At 51.8% G+C, this 19,043-nt stretch overlaps 1 protein-coding gene across 4 annotated transcripts in view; it reads left to right on the plus strand.

Annotated features, from left to right (window-relative positions):
- IL16 (interleukin 16) overlaps positions 1-19,043 on the plus strand; it is a 101,058-nt gene that overhangs the window by 74,217 nt on the left and 7,798 nt on the right. For all 4 annotated transcript variants that reach the window (XM_055326006.1, XM_055326007.1, XM_055326009.1 and 1 more), the window contains exons 9-15: positions 363-480; positions 2,575-2,707; positions 6,689-6,776; positions 9,390-9,865; positions 13,251-13,410; positions 15,294-16,389; positions 17,879-18,047. In XM_055326006.1, coding sequence (XP_055181981.1) covers positions 363-480; positions 2,575-2,707; positions 6,689-6,776; positions 9,390-9,865; positions 13,251-13,410; positions 15,294-16,389; positions 17,879-18,047 — 2,240 coding nt within the window. The remainder of the gene's footprint in view (positions 1-362; positions 481-2,574; positions 2,708-6,688; positions 6,777-9,389; positions 9,866-13,250; positions 13,411-15,293; positions 16,390-17,878; positions 18,048-19,043) is intronic.

A 19,043-nucleotide genomic window follows, 5' to 3' on the forward strand; every position in this document is an offset into this window, starting at 1 on the left:
GGGCCTCCCACCACTGAAGAGGGCTCCCAGAGACTTTCCTCATCGGGAGTTGGTCCAAGGACAGGGCAGGGTGTTGTCTGTGAGCAGATTACAGAAGCCCAAGACCCAGCATGCACATCCAGTCTACGTGTTCTGGAGCAGTGGCTAAAAGGAAACAAAGCAAGGCAAGCCCCAATCATACACAACGCTGCCCACAGAGGAGCAGGGTCAGGGTCGCTGCAGCAGTGAACACACTGTGAGGTCCAGGGCGGCCACTCCCCCTCGGGTGCCTGTGTTCTTAACTTGTGGCAGGAGAAGTGGGGTCCTCTGGGTCACAGGCTGGCTCACAAGCCCCCCTCCCTCTGTCCCGTACTTTCTTGCAGAGGCTGGCGTTGGCCTGGGAATCGGCCTGTGCAGTGTACCCTACTTCCAGTGCATTTCCGGCATTTTTGTGCATACGCTCTCTCCCGGATCTGTGGCACATCTGGATGGACGGCTCCGGTATGTCCCTATTTCTGTTTTCAGAGAAAACAAAAACAAAAACAAAACCCTGATTTACAGTGAGGAAAAGAATTCTTTAGAGGCTGGGAAATTCATCTGGAGATGAGATATTTAGAATGACCCAGACATGGCTCAGAGCCTTGTTCTCCAGACTCCAGTGCCTGGACTGGTTGCATAAAAATCACTTGGGAATTTGTTAGAAAAGCAGGATCTCAGGCTCCTCTCCAGACCTCCTGCAATGGAATCTGCATCCTAACAAGATCCTCAGGGATCTGTGTGCACATTGCAGTTCAAGAGGCATATCTCAGGGAATTCCAGTCTGAAACGGGAAACATGAAGTGACCACATTTTAATTCCAATTTAACTAACACAGGATTTATAGTGATATAAGTAGGAGCTCCAATGGGGTTTGCTGTGTACCCTGTATGGATAAAGGAGCTTATGAAGCTAATCAGGAGTATTAATTCAGTTTCTGGATGGTAGCAAAAAACTATTCACAGGTGTTGCAGACATATTTCTCTGCAAAGAACTTCTAAGAGAGGCCCTGAATCTAAATTTTCTTTCTGGTAGGTGATGAGGGTTCAGCAACATTTACCGCAGTTTAACTTGTTACAATACTTCCAGCTCACGTGTCTTCTCTTTGTGCTGCACTTATACCTTCTCTCCCTGGGTTGGGGTTTTGCTAAATCAGGAGAGTTTTGCAGTATTTTTAAATTCTCCTACAATTGCAGTACATGCGAGGGCAAGCAAGCCATGGTCAGGATGGTGTCTTGATGGTGCTTCGAATTAGAGATGAATTGCCATTGTCACGTGCATGGCAGTGATGGCTGATTTGCTGAGCTGCTATGCTGTCACTTGGGACATAATTACAGAGCCACAGAGACTGCCTAATACCTTCAGACAGAGAGTCCTCCCTCCTAGAACTGCAGCCAGGTGGAGACTGCTCTGGAAGCCTCTGCTGTCCTTGGCATCTGGTGCTACATGGCTGTGGTCTTCAGTCACATCAATGAAAATGGGTATTGTCTTAGCAAAGTTAAAGGGATGCACTCAGCAGATCACAGCAGGGGGAACAGTGAGATCCGTCCCAGGTCACCTGTGTTCCAATCCATACCGTACCAAGAACCAGCCAGGCCAGTGGTCAGCACACTGGGGCCCACCACCTTCTTGGGTCTTCTTTTTAATGGTTTTATTAAAACACAGCCACACTCATTTGTTGACACACTGTCTGTGGCTGCTGTTTTCATGCTACAACATCAGAGTTGGGTGGTTGTGACACAGAGAGAGTGGCCTGCAAAGCCTAAAATATTTACAATTTAGTCTTTTCCAGAAAAAGCCTTTTTAACTCTAAGCTAGGTCTTATGGAGGAGATGATTTCACCCGCTGTGCCTCAGGTTCTCCATCTGTGAGACAAGGGGGTTGGATTGCACCTATCTTCCATGTATGGATGCATCCCTCTTTTCTGCCTCATTTCTTTTTCTTTTCTTTTCTTTTTTTTCTTTTTTTTTTTTGCTAGTTAGATCACAGAATAAATCTAAATTCTCCCTTGCTCGCTTCCCATCTTACAGCAAGAATGCATTCCATGCTTTCTCTTCTTACTTCCTTTTACAAGGACTTCAGCTGCTGCCCAGTCCAATTATTTCTTCTTACCTTTTAGGTGCACAAAGCATCTATTTTTCCTCCTAACTATTCTACAGATAGGAATGATGAGGCCCAATGAGAGGGTGTGATTGGTTAAGTCATGGTTAATTAGTAAATCACTTACATTGGTGAACCTATACCATCAATCTCAATTAGGCATAGTTTAATGGGGAAAAGGAGGAAGAAAGTTGCAGACAAACTTTTGTTCATGTTGCCCCACCCTGGGTATGAAATATCTTCCCTTTCCCCACTGTGGCTGTGCAGGGAGGGGCTGATTAGGGCACTGCTTTGGTCTGTCCTGCTCTGGTGTCAGTCAGGTGGCTAAGGAGCTCTACTTACTGGTGTAATGTTTAAATCTCATCAAACAGCCCAACTAGGAGTGAGGGTCTCAGGAAGGGGGAGTCCTAATGCCATGTGGGTTAGCTTGCTGATGGCTTCCTGTGTACACTTTCACAGGTGCGGTGACGAGATTGTGGAAATCAATGACTCCCCTGTGCACTGCATGACGCTCAACGAAGTCTACGCCATCCTGAGCCACTGCAGTCCTGGGCCAGTCCCCATCATTGTCAGCCGACATCCAGACCCGCAGGTAACATGACACCAGGATGTCTTCTACCCAGGCTCATTCATTCAGGACTCAACTTCGAACAAGAAATAGATGAAAGTAGGTGATGCTGGTTGGGTTTGGACCTGTATTTCCAAGAACCTGGTCCAAATGTGAGAGCAAGTGTCTGCAGCAGGGGTCCACTGGCAAACTCCTAGACACCAGCGGCAATTGGCATCACCTGAAGGGGGGCTCTTGCAGTAGGGTTACAAGCTCAAGGGCAGGAAAATAGAGACCCAGCATCCCTGCTGGAGATGCAAGAGATCAGTCAATTCATCCGTGCATCTAGCGGGGACCTGCTACATGACTGTCCGGCATTGAGCGTATAAAGCTGAGCAAGTCCTAGCACACAATCCTGCTCTCTGGAAGCTCAGGGTCTTGCTAGAGACACTGACACAGATATAGTTGCAATAGATAGTGGTAAGTATTCTGGGAATAGAGGGGCACAGAAAGGAAGGTTGGATAAAGCAAGAAATACCAGAAGTTAGCTTTCTCTAGGCAAAGAATTTGAGGAAGGTCATTCCATGAAGTGGGAACACAAAGTTCATTTGTAGAGTCACGAGGAGACCTGTCATGGAAGGACAGGGGTAGGTTCTCCTGAGGCTGGGATGTGAGTACTGGGTGGAGAGGCAGAGATCCAGGTCGGCTGGCATTGGAGCCGCACGGTAGCAGGCTTCCCATGGGGTGCTCAGGAGCTCACATTGTATAGGTGAGGAGCTAGGGGAGGTCTGTGGCTATAGATGTAATATGTTTAGATTTTAATTTTTAGCCACGGATGGTGCTGTGAAGGACAGGGTAGGGTGGGCACAGCCTGGAATGTGAAGAGGAAGGAAAGAGATGGAGAGGGCCTGTACTACATAGTAAATGTGAGAAGAGGATGGAGAAGACGGGGACACAGACAGCTCCAGACGGATTGGTCGTGCTGTTGGCTGATTAACCTGGAGCACAGGGGGTCTAGGATGGCTGCAGTGTTTTCAGGTCAGAAGATGGAGTGATGACACCACTACCACCACCAGTATAAAGAAGAGAAGGAGGAGGGCCCTCAGGAGGGAAGAAATGGTCCCATGTGGGGCATAAGGAGATTGAGGTGCCTGTGGGGTACCCAGGAGGCGGTTAGATTTAGGGCTGATAATGGTTGGTACATGGGGTCCGGTTCATAGTGAGCCTTGGGAGTTGAGGCCATGGGCAACAGTGAAGTTCCTTTGGGGAACCTGGTGATGCTCACCACCACTGTTTATGGAATCCTTTGTGCTAGGCGTACTTGACAAAAGACGAGACAGACACAATTGTGTTTAGTTGTTGAAAACCCCTGTGAGGTCAGTATGACTCTCCCTTCTAAGTCACAGAGGAGGAAACCAAGGTGTAGAAGGGAGAGAGGACCTTGTCTCATGGTGGAGCTACAATGGACAAAGCTGTGCTCTTTTTTTTTTTTAAGATTTTATTTTTTATTCATGAGAGACACAGAGAGAGGCAGAGTCACAGGCAGAGGGAGAAGCAGGCTCCATGCAGGGAGCACGATGTGGGACTCGATCCCAGATCTCCAGGACCACACCCTGGGCCGAAGGTGGCACTAAACTGCTGAGCCACCCAGGCTGCCCCAAAGCTGTGCTCTTAATGAATAAACTCCAAACTCCCAGCAGAAACAGTACAGAGATGGAATTGCGAGCCAGATCCGCATGCACCTAGTGTAGTGGGATTCTGACCCAGCTCTGTGGAGCACTAAGGATAAGCACCCCTAGAGAAAAGCAAACTCCCTACGAAGGTAAACAAGTAATTTGTCTAAACCTCTGGAGATAGAAGAAAAGAAGTGGTCTTAGTGTCTCCTGCTGCTCTGGGGCCCTGTGGGGAGAGAGCAGGGGAGTAGGAGTTGGGTTGGGAGGTTAAGGCAGGGGGCCCCTGGCCTTGAGGAGCTAGGTTCTGCCTGGAGTGGGGCACACACATGGAGAGCCCATGGAAGGTGAGGGCCACGGGGGATGAGGGAGTCAGCATCCCAGCAGCCCAGAAAAGGGAGTCGGGCCTTGAAGGACAGCCGGGGCTTAGGGCAAAGTCAGTGCAGTCAGAGGAGTCCAGAGCCCACAGGCAGTGGCACACCTGCCTCCTGGCTGGCTCTGCTACTCACTCTTGGTGACACCTGCGACGTTCATCTAACCTCCCAGAGCCTCTGGGTCCTCAACTCTGGAATGGGGGAGCCCTCCTTACCTGGTAGGACTGCTGTTGGTGTGAACTCCCTGTACTGAGAGTTTGCCACGTATTGTGCACAGCACTTTAAATGATTTATTATTATTTTAATTGTGGTAAAATACATCTAACACGACATTCACCATATTTACCGTTTTAAGCGTACAGCTCAGTGGTGTGAAGGACATTCTCCTCATTGTGTGCCTGCACCACCGTCCATCTCCAGATCTCTTTTCATCTTGCAAAGCTGGAACTCTGTGTCCACCAAACAGCTCGCCATTCTGACTCCCTCCAGGTCCTGGACCCGCTTTGTACTTTCTGTTCTGATGACCTTTTGTTCTTCATATACATGGAATTGTACAGTCCTCATCCTTTTGTGACCGAATTATTTCACTTAGCAAAATCTCTTCAAGTTTCATCCATATGCTAGCAGGTGTCCGCATGTCCTTCCTCTTTAAGGCTGATGACAGTCCATTGGTGTATGTATCATGGTCTGTTTATCCCCTCCTCTGCCCATGGACACTTGAGTTGCTTCACCTTTTGGCTGTCATGAATAATGCTGTTATGAACATGGCTGTGCACATATCTACTTGAGTCCCTGCTTTCCATTGTCTTTGGGTATGGGTCCGGAAGTGAAACTGCTGGACTGTATGATAATTCTATTTTTAACTTTTTGAGGAAGTGCTATACTATTTTCCACAGCATCTGCACCATTTTGCATTCCCACCATCAGTGCGAGAGGGATTCAATTTCCCACATCCTTATAAACACATATTGTTTCCTGTTTTTTTGATAGCAGTAATGTTATGGGCGTGAGACGGAACCTCACTGTGGTTTTGATTTGCAGTTCCTCAGTGATGAGTGATGTTGAGCACCTTTGCATGTCCTCACTAGCCATTTGTATACCTTCTTTGAAGAAAAGTCTATTCAAGTCCTTTGCCCATTTTTTTAACAATGGGCTGTTTGGTTTGTTGTTGTTGAATTGTAGGGGTTCTTTAAGTATTCTGGATCATAATCCTTTATATGACATATGAATATTTTCTCTGAGTCCATGAGTTGACTTTCAGTAGATTGATTGTATCCTTTGATGCACAGATCTTACTTTTGACAGTCAAATTTATCTATTTTTATTGTTGTTGCCTGTACTTTTGGTACCAGATGGTTTATTTTTTTAAATCCCTCTGACCTCACTAGGAAATAAGTTATATTATTGTTTTTTCACAGAAGAAGAAATTGAGGCACAAGGAGGTTAAGTAACTTGTCTAAGAGTACACAACTAGAAAGTGAAGGAGCTAGGTCTTGAACACAAGTCTATTTGGCTCCAAGAGTCATACTCTTAACTGTTACTCTAAGGTAATCAGTGACCCATGACAGTAAAACAGTGATGGTGATGATGGTGATGATAATGTTGATGGTGATGATGATGACAATGTCATGGCAGCATTGCCAAAAATGGAATACTCCCAAAGGTCAACTGTTTAGTTGTAACTCCAGTGCCTGGAGTTTCTCAGCGAGCATTGGAGAGACGGTTGGACAGTTGAGAGGGGCCACCTTGAGAACACTTTTATGGACAGGCTTTGGACTTCACTGACAGTATACTAGGGAACCACTGGTGCCCTGGAATCAATAGGGTGTTTCCAGAAGTGGAATTTGCCAGCTATTTGCAGAGTGGTTTGGAAGGACAGACCCGGGAATCCAAGCGCCCCACTTGAGAGCTGGTAATAAGACTTGCAGCCTGATGCAGACATTTCTGCTGTTTTACCTGAGCAGCTGACTCATATTTTCTAGGTCTCTGAACTGCAACTCATTGAAGCTGTGGCCCAGGCTGTGGAGAATGTCAAGTTTGGAAAGGAGAGGCATCAGTGGAGTCTGGAAGGTAAGGGAGATGGTGAGCTCTGACTTGAATATCTTTGCCTTCTTAGACAGCTAAGGGGGTAGCCATGAACTTGCCTCCCACCTCAGGGATGTAACAGTGATCACGGACAAGCATGACACATGGACAAAGGTTGAAAGCCAGCAGCCCAGCAGCTAGGCTTGGCTCACACTTTTGCTTTGTTTGGGTAGCAGACGATAGAAGCATCTGACTTTGGATTCTTTTCAATGAGCAGGCCCTCTCCCTGTCTCTGTAGTTCCCACCATTCCCTGTTATCCCAGGTTGCCATTTGCACAGGCACCCCATACACATTTGAGTTTTCAGCACTAAAATAATAATAATAATAATAATAATAATAATAATAATAAACTCTTTAGAAATAATATCTAAAAAAAGAAATAATACCTAACTCTTACTAAGGTCTTCTAATTTCAGACACCTGGGTTAATTCATGAATTATTTTACCAGATCTTTACATATAGTTTTTATGCACATTTCTTTTTTAAAAACGAATTTATTTATTTTAGAGAAGGGGAGGGAAAAGAACAAGCAGACTCCTCACTGACCACAGAGCCCCATGCAGGGCTGCTCTCAGGACCCTGAGACCATGACCTGAGCCAAAATCAAGAGTTGGACACTCAACTGACTGAGCCACCCATGCACCCCTTTATGTATATTTCTAAGGAACATGTGGGGCCCTGAGAGGCTCTTTGGGCCAAAATCACTCTATATAGTGGACAGAGCATCTGGACAGGAACCAGGTTAGCTGAAAGGCTGCTCAGGGCTCAACCACTGGGCATTGGCCAAGTCATCCTGGAGCATATGATAGAACAACATGCAAATATTGACTAGGAGGCTAAACAGTCTGAAAATGTTCAAAGAAAGGAATGTTCAAAAATTTTATTTCAACTATGTTCTATCATTTCCGCCCACTCAACATGCAATTATGCTCAGGAAAATATATCAGAGAGACTCATAAATATTTTGACAGTGGTTATTTCCAGCTGATAGGACCACAGATAAATTCTTTCATTTCTCCCTTTTTGTGGCTGAGTTTTTTCTCTTTTTTTTTTAAAAGATTTTATTTATTTATTTATTTGAGAGAGAGAGAGAAAAAAAAAACACAAGCGGGGGGGGGGGAAGGGCAGAGGGAGAGGGAGAGGCAGGCTCCCTGCTGAGCAGGGAGCCCACAGGGCTCTATTCCAGGACCCTGGGATTGTGATCTGAGCAGAAGACAGGCACTTAACAGACTGAGCCACCCAGGCACCCTTATGACTGAATTTTTTCTAATGAAGATGCATTATTTTATGGTCAAGATAAAGCATAATAAATTTTTTTTTTCTTTAAAGAGGACTTGAATTGTGAGTTTGGCTGACCTTGGTTTTGTCCTGAGGTTTAGGATTCTCTTCTTTGGGGCTCTCCTTCCTCTCTTGGCCTTCCAGAATGAGCTGGATTTTGAGCAAGAGGCTGGGCCTCAGTCTGTTCCCACTCCTTTGAGCAATGATTTTAGGAAAGAAATACCTGGAACAGTTTCCTGCTAGAGAAAACAGCCTCTCAGGGTTCTGTGGATGTCCCCTGGTGCTGAGAATAGGCGTGTTGGGGGAATAACCCGGGAAGAAAGGCTGGATGAGAGGGAAGAAGAAGGAGGCTCAGTTCATCCTCAGCTGGAGAAAATGATAGCCTCTTGGTACAAGGCTTAACACACATTCACAGGTGTTTTCTGTCTTTGATACTGAGCCCTGAAACAAGCCCAGTGGCCCTGGAATATTATTCCCATTTTATAGGTGAGAAAGTGGGGTGTTGCTGGTTGGGTTCCCCAGGGAGTCAACTGTGAGACAGTGTTTGGTAGGATGTTACCTCGGAAGGTACCTAGCGACCAGAGCCTGTGAAGGGGAAGAGAACAGAGGGCTGGGCAGTGGGGGAGGTGACCTGATACACAGCTTCAGCCAGCCCCTGGAGTTTGGCAGCTAAATGGTACATTAGAATCGTCTGGTTAGGGCAGCCCGGGTGGCTCAGCGGTTTGGCACCGCCTTCAGCTCAGGGCGTGATCCTGGAGACCTGAGATCGAGTCCCATGTTGGGCTCCCTGCAGGGAGCCTGCTTCTCCCTCTGCCTGTGTTTCTGCCTCTCTCTCTATGTCTCTCATGAATAAAAAAATCTTAAAAAAAAAAAAAGAATCGTCTGGTTGGCAGGAATGGCTCCTCCTTTAGAGCCCATCTCCATCAGTCCCTCCATCAGTCCCTGGAAACGAGCTGCCCCTTGGGTGAGGTGGCTCCCTGTAGGCAGTCCCTGCAGAAGCTGACAATGGCAGACACCTGCCACCAGCACACCCCACAGAGGGGAGAGCAACCCCTTCCTCAATGGGCAAGTTGGAGATGCATCTCCATATCGATCACATGGAGACTCAGAAATTTGAGCCATTTTCCCAACTTGAAGTCTACAGCTTGCAGGGGACAAGCCCATGAATCCCGGGCTCTGAATCCAAAGTGACCTCAGATGAGAAGGTGACAGTCTGGGAGTGCGGCGTGTAGCCTGGAGCAGTCCAGTTGGGGGCACAGCAGACAGTATGTTTGCCCTTCAGGCTCAGCTGTGGGAGTCCCTTGTCCTTCCATTGCAGGTGTCAAAAGGCTGGAGAGTAGCTGGCATGGGCGGCCGACCCTGGAGAAGGAGAGAGAAAAGAACTCAGCACCCCCGCATCGCAGAGCTCAGAAGGTCATGATCCGCTCCAGCAGTGACAGCAGCTACATGTCGGGGTCCCCCGGGGGGAGTCCCGTTAGCGGCTGTGAACAGCTGACTTCGGACCCAGAGGTCCCCACCCACAGCCCCAGCCTGTCCCTGGGGCAGGAGCCAGGGGCCCTTCCCGTGGCTTCTAGGCCGCCCCAGGAGAGCCCACCCCTCCCTGGGATGCCGGACAGCCACCCACCGCTGAGACTGAAGAAATCCTTCGAGATTTTGGTGAGAAAGCCCACGACCTCCAAACCCAAGCCTCCACCCAGAAAATACTTTAAAAGCGACAGTGACCCTCAGAAGAGTCCGGAAGAGAGGGAGGACCCCCTGTGCCCTTCTGGGCACACCTTGCCCACGTGTAGCCAGGTAAGAGAGGCATCTCACAGGTTGAACATTCTCCTGCACTCCAGAGCCCAGAATTGTGGTTTTGTTGCTACTTGTTTATTTTTATCTTCTTCACGGTCATTCTTGAGCTAAAGCAGCAGCGTTAGCCATGGGGGAGGCAGGTTGCCCCTGCTGTGTTGGAGAGAAGAGGCTCAGCTCAAGCTTCGAGCAGACCGTGCAGATTCGAAGCTTGGCGGATCCCAAGCTGAAGCCCCATTCCTGCTGGCTGGCTTCTGGGTTCCCTTCTAAAATATACTGGAGCTTACTACTGCTTTTGAGAGGCGTGTGTGTGGGGGGGTCATTTCCAGGCTTACCTTGGTGCGGGGTGGGCAGACAGGCTGTGCCATCTACGTGGATGCCCGGTGGAATCTCAGGCCCACGAGCCTTCATGGCTGTGCTCCTTCCTGCAGCATCTGTTCAAGACCTGGCTTCCTTCCTCTGCAGCCCCGGGCCACCCCTGTGGGAAGGCAGGCCGTCGGCTGAGCAGCTGCTGCACTGTGGGCCATTTGCATGCCCGGGCCCTGTGCTGAGTACTACACAGCCACTGCCCTAGTCCAGCCCTACTCCCCTGGGGGTGAGGTGCCCACCCCCCGAAAGAGTTGGCTGAGCTCAAGTCCTCATGGCCAGTGGCTTGAGCGCTGGGAGACCCTGCCTCTCACAGCCTGGGTCCCAGAACTGCCGTGGCCAGGCAGGTGGTGATGCGGCCTCGGACGTCCCCTAACCGCCTGTAATTGGAGTTGACAAACCAGGAGGGGAAGAAGCCCAGAGGGTGCAGTGGGGGGGGGGGCGGATTATGTAGGAGGGAGAAGTGATGGGAGGAGGAAGCCAGTCCACTGAAAGGGAAGTGGGGTCCTGCCCAGCCCAGCGCCATCAGACCTGGTTGCTTGGCTGTGCCTAATGGGCTGGTCCAGGTGGGTGCATCCCCTGCCTCCTGCTTGAAGCAAAGGTTGTGCTTCCCCGTGGGTCCGGAAGGGCAGATGAGGAACAGGCAGGCCGAGAAGCCAGGCTTTTCACTTTTTTCCTGGAGACTCAGAAAAGGAGGAGTAGTTTTGCCAGGACAGGTCTGCGGGGCCGCGGGGCTTCTCAGTGATGCCCCGGGGGTTCCCGGCCAGACCGGGCAGCAGGTGTCCCTAGGCCAGTGGGCTGGAAGAAGATGCGGGTTTCTGCCGGCGGGGGCTCCAGTGTGGGCACTTAATCCGGGCAGCCCTCCCGGGGCTGGGGCTGACTGTCCTGCCTCCTCCCCGCCCTTGCCGGGGTCAGCAGCCCCTTCCCGGTGCCTCCGCTCTGTCCCATGTGGCCAGCAGGCCCTGCCCAGCCAGCACAAACCACATGACACACTCCTACTGGGAGTGGGAGTCCCAGTAGGGAAAGGACAAAACTGGGAAGCAAGGCTGGACCTCACTCGAGTCCCTGTGACCATTTCCGGGGCTCTCTCCCAGGACGCGTCTCTCCGTGGCCCCAGGGAACAGCATCTCCCTGGCTGTCCCTCCCTTTCTCCCAGTTCCCTCTCTCCCGGTTCTCTCAGGACAACCCCCAAATCTTTCCCATCCTGTAACTCACCAGGATGAAACCACCACCACCAAAATGACCCTCAGGATGTTATTTTCCTCGACAAAAGACCAATTCTCTCCTTTCTAGGCAATCAACTCAGACCTATCACTGAGCCAAAAATGCACCATTGGCCCTGTGAGCCCACAGGTCTGTCTTTTCTCCTTTCCTCTCTCTCTCCCCCGAGCATCGCACTATGGAAGCAGCTCAAAGTTGCTTCCAGAAAGATCTGCATAAAACTGGATTTATTTCAGGGGCTAATTAAGAGGGGAAAAAAACCCTCCATTAAGAGGATACATAATATCACGTGTGTTAATGAAAAAAAATACATATGTGTCTGTCCCAAGGGGCAAAGTTGCTTTAATTAGTGTGGTTGGTACCAGGGTGTCAGCTGGTAAAAGCATCAGCGACTCACAGATATAGACAAATGTCACCTTACAGAGCTCCCAAATGAGCAAAGCTGAATTCCAGCCACGTGTCATTTTTCCTGCTTGATGAGGGTCCTTGATGCCATCGGCCTAGTGTCTTAAGTTCCAAATGCCATGGGCAAGCCTTGTTTTTCAAAGGACTAGTTCAGGAGCTCAGGGACTCCTGAGTTGGTTGGTCTCTCTGTTTTTCCAAGTGCTCTCCCTGAGCTCAGGTCTCTGATGGGGACTTGGTGGCAGCAAGGCTCTGTGAATGCATTTCCAACTTTTGTAGCCCTCATAGTCTCAAAGAATGTTTATCACCAGTGTGGACATTCATTTCAGGCCACAGACGTTTGCCATTTCTGTTCTATTCCCAAATGATGCATTTATTCCACCGTCTTTCCTTCCTCTCGGGAGGAAGCCTGTAGCCTGGCCAAATCCCTGGTCCGTCATTCTACCCGGCTCTAGAATGAAAGGACACAGAGATCACCACCATGCAGCCCAGGGTTGCTCCCGCAGATGACCACATGTGAGAGCGTCCCTGTGATGACACCACTCTTCTTCTCCTTGTCTGGGCTGGCACATGCTTGTCCCTCTCACTGAGTGTGTGGGTCCCTCTCCCTGGAACGCTCTCTTTCCGCTTCTCTGCCTGGGAAGTTCTTACTCTTTGTTCAAGAGCCAGACAAAAAGAATTTCTCTAGGAAGCCTTGCTTGCCCCTTGGCTTTCTCTGGGCACCGGCAGCATCACATTTGTGCTGCAGGAATGCAAGCCCCAGGTAAGCAGTGGGTGGGTGCTGGGGGCCTGGTCAGCTTGTCCAAGGCTGGGTCAGGAAGGGGCCTGAGACCGCATCCGGGTTCAGTGGGGAGAACACATCTACTAGGGACTAACCACACCACGGCAGGTGCAGCAGAGGGAAGCCACAGTACGGGCACCCCAGGGCCTGTCATCCTCAGAGCATGCTTACGAAACATCCCTGATGGATGACAGGGCAGAAAGCGGCCAACCCACATTTTGCTCTGAGTGTCCTAACCCGAAGTTAGTGGAGATTAGGCAGCTGCTGTTCCTTCCCATCCCGGAGCCCTGCTTCCACCCGATGCAGCGGTACACGGAGCGGGGCCAGCGTCTTTCACGCCCCGAGCTTCTTGTCCCTGTCACAAAGGGCCTAGGGACTTGACGCTCGGCAAGGAGGAGGTGCATTCTGGATGCGGGCTCCCTGGACGCAGAGCGGCGCCCTGGGTGCTGGGTGAGCGGGCAACACTGGGGACGAAGGGGCCCCTTGGCAGGGCTGCTGGGGGGCCCGGCACGGGAGCAGCTCAGCGGGGGCTCTCCGGTGCCAGACCCGGTGCGCCTGAGCCCCTCACGGGGGCAGGCCACCGTTTTCACATGGTGTCGCTTCCTGTTTACACCACAGGAAGCCAGAGAACGGCTGCCACCGCCACCGCTGCCGCTGCCGCAGGAAGACACGGCGGGGAGAGCCCCCCGCGCCCTCGCCTGCTGCCCAGGGCCCACGGTGGACCCGCACACAGCGCCCTCCTTGGAGCCCGACCCGGGACGGAGACGAGGCAGCCCAGGTAGGCTTTCAGTTCAGGCTTCCCGAAGGAAGGACCTTCCCGGTGAAGGTCCAGGAACAAGGTAAGGATGTGGGTTTGCTCTGAGGATGGACGCTTGTGCCCAACGGGGCAGCTGGACTCGGGTGGGTGAGCAAACAAGAGCCCTGAGGTGCCCAGGCAGCAGGACAGGGGGCGCTGCCAAGCTAGGGACCCCCGATCGGACTGGTGATACTGCGGAGGTGCTCGGTGGGGACAGTCAGCAGGAGGACAGGATTGGGGGTGGCCGGCACTCTAGCACACGGTGTCCAGCATGTCCCAGGCTGAGCATGCAGCTTCACATTCCCTGGTAGGCACTGTGTCCGTGAGAGTGGGTGTGCTCACATGGCACCCTGCAATCGCTGAGACATGACTGTGTCCTGGCCTGCATAGGATTTGGGGTCAGGAAGACTGGCATGGGACACCCAGCTCTCTCCTCTGGGTAGCCTTCTTTGCTTTTCTGAGCCTCTATCGTTCATCAGCACGGTGTGGCAAATCACATGGCACCCCAGTATGTACTGAATGCTGCTTCATGAGGCTCTGTGCCAGTTGCTGGAGAAACGGAGGGACAGACAGGAGACCACCAGTCCAGGCCATCAAGGAGCTCCGGGTATTGCAGAAGAACTAACCTGTAGGCTACAAACCAAATATGCCTGTTTGAGAAACGCTACATGAATAGCACATGAGTGGCCCCTGGAGGGTTGGGAGAGGGCGTTATGGGTGGAAACGTCTGGCCTGTCTCACCCAGAGCAGGTGTCCCACTGATGCAGGCTCCCCGTCTCCACACTCCCTTCCCTTAGTTACCCCAGTTGAGGAACACCCCAGAGAATACCTTGGTGCTCTGCTTGCAACAGCGCCTCACCCCTGCTTGCAAAGGGCTTGCCAGCAGAACCTCACTGCCGTGCTTTATGACAGCCCCTTGCAATAGAGCGATGGATAAATGCAGAGCTGGGCTGAGAGGCCTGGGCCCCCCTAGCAGAGAGCCATGCAGATCTTCCAGATTGTGCGGAGCATCTCTCATACCTTTGAGGCTTAACACTCTCACGGTTTGCTTGAGGCCTGGCACTGAGACAGGGGCCAGCAGGGGTCAGTCCTTCTCATGCTGGACTGCTGCTGGGTATCAAGCACCCACCCCGAGCACAAACCCAGAGCAGCAAACTCTTCACCAGGAAAAGATCAGACCTGGAGGCCACGGGAGGGTCACATGTCCACTTGGTGTCTTTGCTGTGTGAGGGCCGGCCTCCCTCTGTCCCTGGATAAGAAAGTCTCCTCACTTTCCCAGGGGATGCACAAATATGAGAGATGCAAACCAGCGAGGGAGGGGGTTAAGGACCGAGGTGAGCTGGGGTGCACCCCATCTGAAGGCAAGCACGTTGAAGTTGCTTTTTAATGAGATGGGTGGGCCACGGCAAATATGGCCACCGATCTGTGACCTTTGCCCTAAAAGTTTTAAAAGGTAAGAAAATTGCTTTGGCTTTTAAATTTGTGATGACTCACGGGCAGGCTGCTTAGTGCAGGGAAAGGACAGTGAGAATCAGGAGATGGTGGGCCGTGCCCTGTCTGGGCCAACAGGTAGTCCCTTACCTGTCTGAATGTTGGATTTCTCAGTTGTAAAATGCCAGACATTGGCCTGGACATTCTCTGCAAAGCCTTCCAGCTCTAAAATGCTGCGAAGTGAACTCTGGTTCTGGCGTGCTGCTTGCGGGCATTGCAGGCAGGGAATGGCACTAGGGAAGGGGGCTAGTTGCTCACCCAACCGGTGTCCAGCACCTGCACTGGTCTCCTCCCCCAGAACGCTTCTTGCTCTTTAGCTTTGAAATGGGGATGTAGGTGTAATGCTCAGCTTTGACCTTGTCTCTGTTGCCCAGGGACTCAAACGTCCCCAGTCAAACACCCGCTCCTTAAGAGGCAGGCTCGGATGGACTATAGCCTTGACATCACAGCCGAAGACCCCTGGGTTAGAATTTCTGACTGCATCAAAAACCTGTTTAGCCCCATCATGAGTGAGAACCACAGCCACGTGCCGCTGCCGCCCAGCGTCGGCCTGGGTGGAGAAGACGGGCCGCGGGGCCACCCGGATGGGACGCCGCCGAAGCTGGATGCCACCAGCGGTGCTTCCAAAGCTTACAAGTCAGCGGACAGCAGCAGCGTGAAGAAGGGTCCTCCCGTGGCCCCCAAGCCAGCCTGGTTTCGCCAGAGCTTGAAAAGTTTGAGGACGCGTGCTGCGGAGCCCAGGCGGCTGCCTGACACGGCCTCGTCCTCCAAGCCCGCACCGGCTTCCAGGGAGCGCCCAGGGGCCCCCACTCGAGCCTTCTCGTCCTCCATCAAACAGAGAATCAGCTCCTTTGAAACCTTTGGCTCTGCACAGCTGCCCAACAGGGGAGCGCAGAGACTGAGTCTCCAGGCTTCCATGGGGGAGGCAGCACAATCTCCAGGGGAGCAAGACGGAGGACAGGTTCCTGACCTCTCGGGGCGAGGGCCCCCCCACACCGTGGAGAAGCAGCAGCAGCCAGAGCCAGAGCCACTGCCGCAGGGCACCCTCACCTCCTCCAAGACCAGCGAGCTGGGAGTGTCGGGGTCCCCTCTCCCAGGACGGCAGTCCAGTCGGGAGACCCTCCTCCCCGACCCTGATCCTCTCTCAAGGCTGCTGTCCACACACACAGAGGAAGCCCAGGGCCCTGTTGTCAAGATGCCGAGCCAACGGGCGCGGAGCTTCCCCCTGTCCCACACCCAGTCCTGGGAGATGAAGCCACTGGATGAGAAGGCCAGTAAGCTCTACTCCATCAGCAGCCAAGTGTCATCGGCTGTCATGAAGTCCTTGCTGTGCCTCCCGTCATCCATGTCCTGGGGACAGACGCCCTGCAGCCCCAAAGAAGGGGGATCTCCTGCATCATCTGCCGGTGACACCCCAGCCATGAACACCTCCGCAGAAACTCCTGCCTTGGACACGGGCTTCTCCCTCAAGTGAGTGTGCCCCGATATCCTTCACCTTCCTGTCTTTCTGCTCTCTCTTGTCTGTCTTTCTTTCATGGCTATGCATAGCCTTGAAACAACATCTGGGGAACCCTAAGGAGTCACTCTGCTTATTCTTCCCCAGGCGTGTGTGCATGTGTGCATCTGTGTTACACCTTCCATATGAAGGAGGAGTTTCACAATACCTGGTCTGGGAGGGTGGCAGGAAGGTCCCTGGAGAGTTGCTCATGGAGATTTGGAAACACATGCACCTCTGACATGTCCTGCTCCCACTCAGGAAGACCAGACTGGAGCCAGGAATAATGCCCGGCTCTCCCCCGCCCCCACTCCCGAAGGAATCCACAAGAACTCTGCACGTGGGTTCAGGCCCCTGGACGGGGCGTTAGAACATCAGGGGCCTGGTTCCTGCTCTGGCGCTGACTCCCTGACCACGAGTAGGTTCCTCATCCTCAGTTTGCCTTTCCATTGAGATTAGGAGGTGGGTAGAACCTGCTCCAAAGAACTGGGGTGCTCCTCACTGTTCCCTGGGGCTTCCACTGTGGGGTGAGGTCCTGCCTTGAATCAGAACAACTCTGTCTTTACCAGCTGTGTTTCTTATTCTTACACTGCTGAGACCCATCGACCCTGATGTTTCATGTTCCAGCCCCTGCAGACAGGGAAGAAACACGAGTGGCTCTGGGACACACAGCTAGAGCAGGGGCTCAAGAGCCAGACCGACCCCTGGGTAGCCACTGGGAGCCGGTCAGTGGTAGAGGCGCCCTGTCACACTGAGGTTTCCCGGGAGCTGGCTCTTCCTGGCTGAGAAGCTGTTTTCCAGTTGGAACTGCAAGGCTCACGGTTAGAATATACTGCCGCGGGAACTCTTTACCTGTTGGCAGTAAAAGTCTGCCGATCAGAGGGAGGAAAAATTTCTTCTTGCTGAAACAACAATTTCCTGCAAAATATGAGGTGTAGCTGGAAAAAAAAACTGGCTATAAATACCAAAATAAGTTCCAAAGAAAAAAGAAGGCCAGTTGCGGGCTGCGCAGGCGCTCTTTGTGGTTATTAGGTGCTAATGGGGGGATACGCAGGTGTTGACGGCAGCAAAGGAGCACAGGGGTGAGTGTGTGCAGGGTGCCATGGCTGTGACCTGACAGCAGTGTTGGTGCAGACTTGTCCAGAGCGTCTGCTGTACTCTGGCGTGAGGTGTTGACATTGGGAGACCCCGACCTGGAGACAGACACACCATGATCTGTGATTGTGAATCCCAGATCTGGGCATTTTGTGGCCACGTGACCACAGACAAGGCATTCACCCTCTGGAGGCCCCAGTGTCCTCATGGCTCTAGTGGAGGGATGCTGGCGTCTACTCAGATTTGTTGCATCAAATTACAGAATGCACACTGGTGCCTAGCCCCATGCCCAGAACAGAGTGATCCCACAATGGCCGTGGGCTCCTCTTAATATTCTGATTCGTACATTGTGCTGTTTCTCTATGACAGCCTCTCAGAGCTGAGAGAGTACACAGAGGGGCTCGGTGAACCCACAGAAGCTGATAGCTGGGACCACTGCTCCCCTCAGTCTGGCCAATCAGTCATCAAACTGCTGAGCTCCGATGAATTGAAGAAGCTCATCGAGGAAGTGAAGGTTCTAGATGAAGCAACGTTAAAGGTAGGCTTCCTTTGTAAGCACTTACAGTGACCAAGGCTGTACTGTGAGCTGTGGCTGGAGGGGACGCAGAAGCAGCCTCCAGGGTCCTGCCCGTGGAAGTGGACATTACCTCACCAGACCACAGTAAGACCCACCCCTCAAAGGAAGCTCTGTAGCTTAGATAGTGCTTTTAATTGTTGGTTTATTGCATCTTTTCAACTATTTTGTACATGAGAAAGGTGGGGCTCAAGGGTTTTCTTTCTTCAAATCCTGTCCAACCTGGCATGCATGTCCAGGGAGATGCTTGCTTCATAGGAGCATGCTGTTGTAAGCAGCCTGGGTTATAAGTTCTCACCCCAGAGACTTCCCCTGCACAGGGAGAAGTGATTGATCCTAGGGCTTGCAAGCCACCACCCTCCATCTCATTCAAGTCATTGTGAAAGTCTTACTTCCCATATGCTTCTGAGCACCCCAAGATATGAGGAGAGGAAGTGGTCAGGCAAAGCTGAAGTCAGCTCAGCTCAGATGAGCATTGACTAGAGGTCTTGCCCCTCCTGGGTTGTCTCAGATCTGCAAAGGCACCAGAATCTTCCAGACTGGGGTGAAAGCTTTAAGGAGGGATCATAGCTGAAATTCCCAAGGGTAAGAGTGCGGCTCAGCCTGAGTAAAACAAAATGCCCTGAGCTGCGATTCACTCGTCACCAGGACCTGTCTCTCAGGGCTTCCTTCACACTGAATAACAGTGTCAAAGGTATTGTGTCCAACACAAAGATCTAACTTGTCTAGGGTGTCACCAGGAGATGATTTTTCTGCTGGATGAGGGCCTCTTACAGGGCAGGTAACCTGGTTATTGGGTCAAAGGGGAGAGATTTGGGCCAATGCTGGGATAGAGGTAGGTGGAGTGGTCCCTTCATCCCTCTGGGTCTTGGGGACTGCAAACAAAGGATCCCAGAGTCAGCGGCATGACAGGTGCTCTGCTGGTGCCAGAGCAAGTGAATTCTTCAACATGAGGGTATT

The sequence above is a fragment of the Nyctereutes procyonoides genome, unplaced genomic scaffold (assembly GCF_905146905.1).
Source record: "Nyctereutes procyonoides isolate TBG_1078 unplaced genomic scaffold, NYPRO_anot_genome, whole genome shotgun sequence".
NCBI classification, from domain to species: Eukaryota; Metazoa; Chordata; class Mammalia; order Carnivora; family Canidae; genus Nyctereutes; species Nyctereutes procyonoides.